The sequence below is a fragment of the Diaphorina citri genome, unplaced genomic scaffold, assembly GCF_000475195.1.
Source record: "Diaphorina citri unplaced genomic scaffold, Diaci psyllid genome assembly version 1.1 scaffold2856, whole genome shotgun sequence".
In the NCBI taxonomy this organism is placed as follows: domain Eukaryota; kingdom Metazoa; phylum Arthropoda; class Insecta; order Hemiptera; family Psyllidae; genus Diaphorina; species Diaphorina citri.
In genome coordinates, this window is record NW_007380272.1 from 1,016 (window position 1) to 11,517 (window position 10,502).

The following is a 10,502-nucleotide window of genomic DNA, read 5'->3' on the forward strand; positions in this document are numbered from 1 at the left end:
TTTTTTTAATCTCCGTTTTTTTCCCTCGCCATAAATCGAAATCGGGACTTCCTCCATGGCCGGCCGGCCATTCACTATCAGGTAAACCTGAACAGGTGCGCCTGTCAGGTCTACCTGATAGTGAATGGCAGCAATAATAAGTCTCTCTGGCGACCTGTCAAGTGTGCCTGATAGTGACTACCTCTGCCTAAATTTTATGTACCCATTAAAAAAGGGGGGGAAAAGAAAACAAATATTTATCAATTTATCTACTCATATTTCTAATGTTTGTTTCATTTGATTGTTGGATTTCAGAATGTGCAGCTTGGAAATATGCAAGTGGGGAGGAGGAGGAGGGAGACAAAGGTAAGTAGACCCTCAGTCAGACTTGAAGGTTGTTGGTTCGAGTCCAGGTCAAGTCATACAATTGAGCGTAGTAAATATGTAGAATGAAGGGGAGTGACATTTGTGGAAATCATTCAGGCATAACAGAAGTCTGGCTGGGGGGGGACTTTAAACAGAGAGGATAGCAGCCTGGAAATTTTCCTTGATAAAGAAATAGCAAAGGTTGAGTGCGAAGGGCATGCATTCGTAAAATGAATGCTTAACACAATTAAAATTCCTTCGTATTGTTAATTACTGTAGAAATTCGTTTATGGCAGCTAATGTCGTGTCAATATGATAGCTAGGTACGTATTATTCACACCAGATTTTTCCTGTCTCTCTGCCTGTTAGTTTCCTCCTACTATCTCACTTAATGCACTTATTAATACCGCGAACCATTTTTAACACAAAGAAACTGCATTTACATTTACATTTATTACAGTAGAAAGTCGTTTATGGCAGCGATGTCATGTCAATGTGATAGCTACATATTCACACCAGATTTTTCCTGTCTCTCTGCCTGTTAGTTTCCTCCTACTATCTCACTTAATGCACTTATTAATACCGCGAACCATTTCATATTGTGTGTAGTGTGATCCCCAGTGCATTGTTTTTGATTAGGAAGTAGCTTGTTGTGACATATCCACTCACTCAGTGAGGTAGGTCTCCCCATCAGCTTCTAATGAGACTAGGCTATAGTGTTAGGTGTGAGAATGTCAATCTATCAAATAGAAATCAAATCGCCATAAAAAGAAGATAGCCTAGTTAGTTCGGTTGGTAGCGCATCTGCCTTGTAAGCGCTAGGCCGCGGGTTCGATATTCCCGCCCGGGGTGGATTTTATCCTGAAGGGATAAGGTTTGTTCTCGGAACGGCTGCCTTTCTCCTATCCTGTCTTCCTTGTGTCTTCGATGTTAAAACGATAAGACCTTAGCAGTTACAGGTAACTCTCTCAGACCGCATTACCTGTTAATCCCCAAAATCTTCTTTTGGTACCATTTGGTTCCCGAATTTGCGTGACCAGTTGATAGGCCGCCAAAAATTATGTACCAACAGTTATCTCTAAGTGAAAAAAAACTGAAGGATCAGTGTGATCAAATAATTATCTGTTCACTGAAACAGCTCCATTTGATACGCTTCCAACCTTACTACTACTTTTTTGTGTATCGTTTTCAGATTGGGAAGGACTTTGTGAGAACGGAACGCGACAATCCCCAGTAGATCTGTCTCGGAGAAATGCTTTGCCATCAGCGAGTATCGAACCCATAGCCTTCATCCACTACGGACGACCAGTGTCCACTAATATCACCAACAATGGACACACAGGTAACATCCTACGAATCAATTAGTGGCTAATGTTAGGACTTGTCCATCAGGAAATTTCTCCCCGTGAATAAAATCCTGCGGGTTTCTTCTATACAGGCTCCTAATAATTTGTTTACCTTTATTCTGATGCTATTTCTCTCTCCCTCTCTCCATGCAGTGGTTCTCAAACTAGACCAGAACGAGAAAGAGATCGGAATCGCGGCCGGGGGCCTCTACAACTACTACATCCTGGACTCGATACACTTCCATTGGGGAGGCTCGGAACACACGTTCAATGGACAGAGGTTGGCTACGGAGGTGCATCTGGTCCATTATAATAGTCAGTACGAGTCTCTAACCGAGGCTAAAGACGAGCCTAGGGGCCTCGCTGTGATAGCTGTCATCATTCATGTAAGTAAATTTAGAAACACACTACTATCACGTCCTTACTTTCCGTGTACTCTTCTTTCTCATCAAATCTTTCTCCTCCAGAAGTTTGAGATGTAAATAGATTTGCAGCAAGGAGATCTTTAATGAATATACGTTTATTCTGTTCTCCACTCCATGCAGTGGTTCTCAAACTGGACCAGAATGAGAAAGAGATCGGTATCGCGGCCGGGGGCTCTACAACTACTACATACTAGACTCCATTCACTTATACCTTTATTCTCCTATTTTCCATTGTGTGCAGTGGTTCTCAAACTAGACCAGAATGAGAAGGAGATCGGAATCGCGGCCGGGGGCTCTACAACTACTACATACTAGACTCCATTCACTTATACCTTTATTCTCCTATTTTCCATTCTGTGCAGTGGTTCTCAAACTGGACCAGAATGAGAAAGAGATTGGTATCGCGGCCGGGGGCCTCTACAACTACTACATCCTGGACTCGATACACTTCCATTGGGGAGGCTCGGAACACACGTTCAATGGACAAAGATTGGCTACGGAGGTGCATCTGGTCCATTATAATAGTCAGTACGAGTCTCTAACCGAGGCTAAAGACGAGCCTAGGGGCCTCGCTGTGATAGCTGTCATCATTCATGTAAGTAAATTTAGAAACACACTACTGTCACGTCACGTGAGCTCACGTAGAAACACACTATGAAAGGTAGTATTTTTACCTAAACTCTACCGTTCTAGGTGGAATAGGAGAGATTACCCTTGGCCAGTTTTGACTTACTTCACGCGATTTCGATTGACCATAGTGTAAACGTACCTTGATAATGGTGTTTAAATATAAATAAAAAATAAATACGGCTTTTTCAGGCCTTGGCTACGGTGTTTTTGTACACGCCTCCTGATCTACACTATTCTATTACAAATGTCCTCCCATTTTCAGGAAACGCCCGAGGACAACCCCATCCTAGCCCCCCTCGTCTCCTCATTGGATCACGTCACGTGAGTTCACGTACCTTGATAATGGTGTTTAAATATAAATAAATAAATACGGCACTGTTCAGGCCTTGGCTACGGTGTTTTTGTACACGCCTCCTAATCTACACTATTCTATTACAAATGTCCTCCCATTTTCAGGAAACGCCCGAGGACAACCCCATCCTAGCCCCCCTCGTCTCCTCATTGGGTGAAACCATCGACGATCCTGGTGAATCCACCTCCCTCCCCATTCCATTGGCTCCTAGCGATCTCCTTCCAGCCAATAGGAGTGCGTTCTTCCGATACTCTGGCTCACTAACCACGCCCCCTTGCTCAGAGAGTGTAGAATGGACTGTACTGTATAGAACTGTGGGAGCATCTAGAACACAAGTAAGTAATCCTATTGGCTCCTAGCGATTTCCTTCCAGCCAATAGGAGAGCGTCTGGTTCTCTAACCACGCCCCCTTGCTCAGAGAGTGTAGAATGGACTGTACTGTATAGAACTGTGGAAGCATCTAGAACGCAGGTAAGTAATCCTATTCATCTAGATTTCTAGAACACAGGTAAGTAATCCTATTGGCTCCTAGCGATCTCCTTCCAGCCAATAGGAGCGCGTTCTTAAGATACTGGCTCTCTAACCACGCCCCCTTGTTGGTGACAGATTTTTCTTCCAAGAGGTTTGATATGTTTGGACACAGGTTATTTTTATTTTCAAGAGTTTTGATGTAGGAAACTGTAACTGGTAAGGCACCTTATATAGTGCTGAAAGCGAAGAGAGAAGGAAGACAGGATAGGAGAAAGCCAGCCGTTCCTATTATCCGTTCAGGGTATGCCGCCCCGGGTGGGAATCGAACTCGCGACCTGGCGATTACAAGGCAGACGTGTTACCTTACAAGTTCTTGAAAAAAATTTCAGGACAAAATCCGCCTCAGGTGGGAGTCGAACGAAGTGAATTCGAAGTTTCAGCTCGATTATTTTTTTGTCTCCCTCCCTGCCTCCCCCTATGTTCTGTGTTATTGGCAAACAGGAAAAGCTCAATCTAGTTCAATGAGGCATATCCATGACGTTAACTATTCTGCATCTATTTCATATTAGAAACAATGCATCACCCTTGAAAATTTTCCAGGATAAATTCCGTCCCGGATGGGAATCGAACAAAGCGAATTCGAAGTTTCAGCTCGATTAATTTTTTGTCTCCCTCCCTGCCTCCCCCTATGTTCTGTATTATTGGTAAACAGGAAAAGCTCAATCTAGTTCAATGAGGCATATCCATGACGTTAACTATTCTGCATCTATTTCATATTAGAAACAATGCATCACTTCCACTCTGCTTTTTTCCTATTTAGAAGAAAACAAACACTATTATTGACACTATTAATAGTGACATTTGCTATTATTGACACTATTAATAGTGACATTTGCTATTATTGACACTATTAATCGTGACATTTGCTATTATTGACACTATTAATAGTGACATTTGCTATTATTGACACTATTAATCGTGACATTTGCTATTATTGACACTATTAATAGTGACATTTGCTATTATTGCCACTATTAATAGTGACATTTGCTTGCGAGGCTAGTTATTTTGGAGGGTAGTGCGGCTGCATTGTAAGCGCTAGGTCATAGGCTCGATTCCCGCCCGAGACGAACTTTATCTTAAACACAGATAAGGTTTGTTCTCGGAACGACTGGCTTTCTCCTATCCTGTTTGCGAGGCTAGTTATTTTGGAGGGTAGTGCGGCTGCATTGTAAGCGCTAGGCCATAGGCTCGATTCCCGCCCGAGACGAACTTTATCTTAAACACAGATAAGGTTTGTTCTCGGAACGACTGGCTTTCTCCTATCCTGTTTGATAGAGGGAACTGTAACTGCCAAGGTCTCAATGTCCCTTAAGTGAAGAGAGAAGGAAGACAGGATACGAGGAAAGCCAGCCGTTCCGAGTACGAACCTTATCTGTTTAGGATAAAATCCGCCCCGGGTGGGAATCGAACCCGCGACCTAGCGCTTAGAAGGCGAAAGCGCTACCCTCCAATCTAACCAGGCTCTTTTTTTCTTTTTAATTTCATTTTTACTTTCCTTATCCTATAGGAAGGAAAGTAATGTAATCGGGTCAAATTTTCGATGGTCAGATTTTAGTGCCAAAACACGTTTTGAGGTCCCTAGAGCCTAAATCCAAAGTTTCAGCCATTGGTCCGTGTGTGTGTCTGTCTGTGTGTCTGTCTGTCTGTCTGTCTGTAAACAAAATATCTCGAGAACGGTAAGAGCTAGAGACTTGAAATTTGGTATGTATCTTTCAAATGTGACAAGGATGCGACACGAAACTTTTGGTTAAGACCGGTGCAACGCTTGGCGGCATTTTACCGCTTTTTGGCGGTTTTCGGTGTAATTTAACAATATCTCGGAAACGGTAAGAGCTAGAGACTTGAAATTTGGTATGCAGCTGTCAAATGTGACAAGGATGCGACACGAAACTTTTGGTTAAGACCGGTGCAACAGTTGGCGGCATTTTACCGCTTTTTGGCGGTTTTCGGTGTAATTTAACAATATATCGGGAACGGTATGAGCTAGAGACTTGAAATTTGGTATGGAGTTTACAAATGTGACAAGGATGCAACACAAAACGTTTGGTAAAAATAGGTGCTGCGGTTGGCGGTATTTTGACCGATTTTTGGCGGTTTTCAGCTATATCGACTAAACGGTTAGAGATATTGTAAACGATCAGTGTGTGAACTGTGAATGGATCTCGTTCTTATAATATAAGATACTAGCTGAATTCCGTCGCTTCGCTCCGGAATCCCGCTAGTTCATCCCGAGGCATGGCCAAACTTGTGGAAAAGGCATGGCCGAACTTGTCAAACTAAAAACATAAACGAAACTCAAATATTTGGCGAGCGAGGAAAAGTTTTCTCTCCCTCAGTCTCTGCACTCTGTGTATTTCTTATGGTGATTTTAGCGATCAAAAATTGATCATATCTCAGGATCGGTTTAGATTTTCGCAAAATCCTTTCTTATTGCACACCTAGACCATAAAAGGAATATTCCTACCAAATTTTAGCTTTCTAGGTGTTGTGGTTCAGGGGATAGAGCGATCAGTGTGTAAAATGTGAATGAGTGAATGGATCTTGATTTTATAATATAAGATTAGCGCGACTGTGTATATTCAGGTATTAGCGCGACTGTGTATATTCAGGTATTAGCGCGACTACATCATGAGAGAAGAATACTGTTTGTACAAAACTCAGCTCGAAAAGAAGTTAGCTGCCTCGGTTGTGCTACCTTCCTAGGCTGGCTAGTTGGTTAGTTACTTTTTTACTTTCCTTATTTAGAGATCATAAGATGTTTGACAGAGGGAACTGCAACTGCTAAGGTCTCATCGTCCCGAAATCGATGCGAGAAAGAAGACAGAATATGTTCAGGGACTTCTTTTTTTTCTTTTTTTTTTTTTTGCTGGCATTGTTACTAAAATCTTGTGTTGTATTGTCTTGTAGGCATAAGTATAAAATCTTGACGAATTCAAAATGTCTTGTAGGTCTTGATGAATATTTGTTTTGAACTATCTTGTTAGGTTGTTAAAAATTAAAATAAATATGCTGTACATATTTGTTCTGTGATATTACCTTTATCCCTAGCTGTTTTCACTTGGTGTATTTTATTTTCCATTTTGACTTTAGGCAGGCAAAACGGGGAAAGCGTTAATTGAACTGAACTACCACTAATTTAGAAATAAAGTACAAACTTTCGTCAACTCTGGGAACAGTTTCCTATTTAGAAGAAAACACAACCGCGTTACGAAGGAATTGCATATTACCAAGCTGTTTGTATGGTCGCCTTATATTTAATTTGAGTATGCAATACGCAAATATTTTTTTTACATGCCTTAGAAATAAAGTACAAACTTTCGTCAACTCTGGTATTCGAATCCGGGACTTCCTGTTAGCAACCGCGTTACGAAGGAATTGCATATTACCAAGCTGTTTGTATGGTCGCCTTATATTTAATTTGAGTATGCAATACGCAAATATATTTTTTACATGCCTCGTCCTCTTATCGTCCCGAAAACGAAGAGAGAAGAAAGACAGGATATACAGAGTGTTTCAAAAGTCCGGGGACCCCTGAATATTTTTTGAACGGCTAAAGATGGGAAGCTGAAATTTAGGGTAGTGATTAGGAGAAAGCCAGCCGTTCCTATGCAAAAGCCAGCCGTTCCGAGAACGAACCTTATCTATTTATTACCAATTCAACTCAATTTGACAAGGGAAAGAAAAAAAAATTACGGTTTAAGTAAACATGTAGGGTAGGTAAAATAATTTATTTCCCTGAGAAATAAACAAAATAGGTACTTAAATTAAAACAATGCTTCTCTTACTTTCTATTTTTTTACATAGGCAACTACCTAATAAGAAAGAGAGAGAATGAGAGGGGCGTACAGGTGCATGCAGCATGACTCATAAATCTGGATCTCTAGGCCTAGCTCGCTCTGGCTGAAATGCCTTTGTTCCGGGTAAAAATCGGGAAATCCGTATTTTTTCATTATTTTGCTAGTTTGTACCGTATATGCCGAAAAAAAAGTTGGCAACCCTAGTCTCTAATGTTTCGATCATTGATTGATGTTATTTACCAAAATTTATTTTTCTTCTCAGCTGGACACTTTCAAGACTCTAAACTCCGCGGAAGGCTCAGACATCAAATACAACTACCGCCGCACTCAACCTCACCACGATAGAAGAATACTGTTTGTACAAAGCTCAGACTACTTGACTGTCTATGATGACAAGTCAGGGGCTAGTAGAATATCTCATGTGTATAGCTTAGCGCTAGCGCTACTGTGTATATTCAGGTATTAGCGCTACTGTGTATATTCAGGTACTAGCTGAATTCCGTCGCTTCGCTCTGGAATCCCGCTAGTTCATAAATATTTGCAATCGAAATATTTGAAATGTTAATATTTCGTTGAAATATTTGCAATGTTATTTACCAAAATTAATTTTTCTTCTCAGCTGGACACTTTCAAGACTCTAAACTCCGCGGAAGGCTCGGACATCAAATACAACTACCGCCGCACTCAACCTCATTAAGAAGGCGAAAGCGCTACCCTCCAAGCTAACCAGGCTCTTTTTTTTAATTTCATTTTTTAATGATGTTCAATCAATCAATCAATCCATAATCGTTCCATCATGGGACGGGTCGATGTACGAAGCCTCTCCACCAATTACGATCATTGATTGATGTTATTTACCAAAATTTATTTTTCTTCTCAGCTGGACACTTTCAAGACTCTAAACTCCGCGGAAGGCTCAGACATGTTATTTACCAAAATTTATTTTTCTTCTCAGCTGGACACTTTCAAGACTCTAAACTCCGCGGAAGGCTCGGACATCAAATACAACTACCGCCGCACTCAACCTCACCACGATAGAAGAATACTGTTTGTACAAAGCTCAGACTACTTGACTGTCTATGGGAATCTTGTAGAAAAGGCATGGCCGAACTTGTAGAAAATAATAAAAAATACGGTCGCGCTGCGCGCTCCTTATTAGCTGCATATTTATCAAACTAAAAACATAAATGAAACTCAAAATGTTGGTCGAGAGCGGAACATTTCTCTTCCGCAGTCTCTGCACTCTGTGTATTTCTTATAGAGATTTTAGCGATCAAAAATTGATCATATCTCAGGATCGGTTTAGATTTTCGCAAACTGTCTATGATGACAAGTCAGGGGCTAGTAGAATATCTCATGTGTATAGCTTAGCGCTAGCGCTACTGTGTATATTCAGGTATTAGCGCTACTGTGTATATTCAGGTACTAGCTGAATTCCGTCGCTTCGCTCTGGAATCCCGCTAGTTCATGGTACCAAAATGGCCTGAAGGGCCATCAATCTCTGGGTGTAAGAATAGGAATGGACATGAACTCAGTCTTACCAACAGTAGAAGTCCACCTCATCCCCTCCAGTATGCAAGAACTCATCGTGAAACACAGAACGCACTTCCGTGAACAGGTCCCGAACAAAATCATAGCTGGATGATTTGGTGGGGTCAATAGGTCCCCAATACTCCTGAGTGGTGTTCAGATCAGGAATGGTGATGTTGATTTTACATAGAAGATTCGGGTTGCCGTAGCCCCAGCTCCAAACGTGCCCTGGGAAGCAGAAGGGGTTAATTTGGGGAACACTCCCACATTTAAATTACATTACCTAAAGCACATTCGAAAAAAAATCGATTTTTTTAAGAGGTTTGACAGAGGGAACTGTAACTGCTATGGTCTTATCGTCCCGAAATCGAAGAGAGAAGGAAGAGATAGGAGAAAGGCAACACTCCCATTTAAATTACATTACCTTACAGGACATTCGAAAAAAATCGATTTTTTTTTTTAAGAGGTTTGACAGAGGGAACTGTAACTGCTATGGTCTTATCCCGAAATCGAAGAGAGAAGGAAGACAAGATAGGAGAAAGCCAGCCGTTCCGAGAACGAACATTATAGCATCAGGATAAAATCCGCCCCGGGCGGGAATCGAACCCGCGGCCTAGCGCTAAGGCAGACGCACTACCAACTAAGCTAACTAGGCTGGCGAAAAAAAAACGAATGAAACTCACAAGTGGGAACAGGCTCTTAAGTAATGAAGTAGGGGAAACAATGGAAGGAATCGAAACAAGCTGGGCCCGTCCCTCCGGGAATTTTTTAGCCCGTAGTTTATTCGATCGTGATTAAAGAAAATCAGTACCTATGTACCTACCTAATAATTTGTTTAATATTCAGTTTATTATTATTCTTGATTTGATTTTTTGATTTTACTTTCATGTAATGATTTAAAATCAAGACTAGAGAGCCCGTTCTCCCTTTATTCTCAATATAAGGTTTAAGTCACCCATTCATTTATTGGCCTTGCTCGGCGTAGCTTAACATTGGTGACGCTAAAACCGGTCTTAAAATAACGACTGAAGTGTTATCTAAAACTTTCTCGCTTTGAGTTCATAGGTCGTCGCGACAAATTTCGAGATCAGAGCTCATTTGTGTGAGAAAATGTGAAGAAACTTTCTCGCTTTGAGTTCATAGGTCGTCGCGACAAATTTCAAGATCAGAGCTCATTTGTGTGAGAAAATGTGGAAAATTCTCGCTTTGAGTTACTTAACCTAGGTGACGCTAAAACCGGTCTTAAATTAACGACTGAAGTGTTATCTAAAACTTTCTCGCTTTGAGTTCATACCTAGGTCGTCGCGACAAATTTCAAGATCAGAGCTCATTTTTTAATGTGTGAGAAAATGTGAAAAAAATCCCCCAAAAACCAGTTTTTTTGGTTTTATGGTTTTTAGGACAAAATTTGCACCACCATTTTCGTGTTCCTGGTAAAAAGACCTTTAATTTGATATATAGGTCGACTAGGTTTGGATAAGTCCTTCTATGGGCACAGACAGAGTGACAGAATGACAGACGACACCGAAGCGAATACAATAGT

General features: G+C 41.2%; 1 protein-coding gene across 1 annotated transcript; it reads left to right on the forward strand.

The window, feature by feature from the left end:
- Positions 1-263: 263 nt before the first annotated feature.
- Positions 264-7,953, forward strand: LOC103519635 (carbonic anhydrase 1). The gene is made up of 6 exons (XM_008484724.2): positions 264-345; positions 1,538-1,687; positions 1,845-2,081; positions 2,479-2,711; positions 3,203-3,433; positions 7,692-7,953. Exons 1-6 carry the CDS (start codon positions 264-266, stop codon positions 7,893-7,895), a joined length of 1,137 nt encoding a protein of 378 aa, XP_008482946.1. The 3' UTR covers positions 7,896-7,953.
- Positions 7,954-10,502: the final 2,549 nt, after the last annotated feature.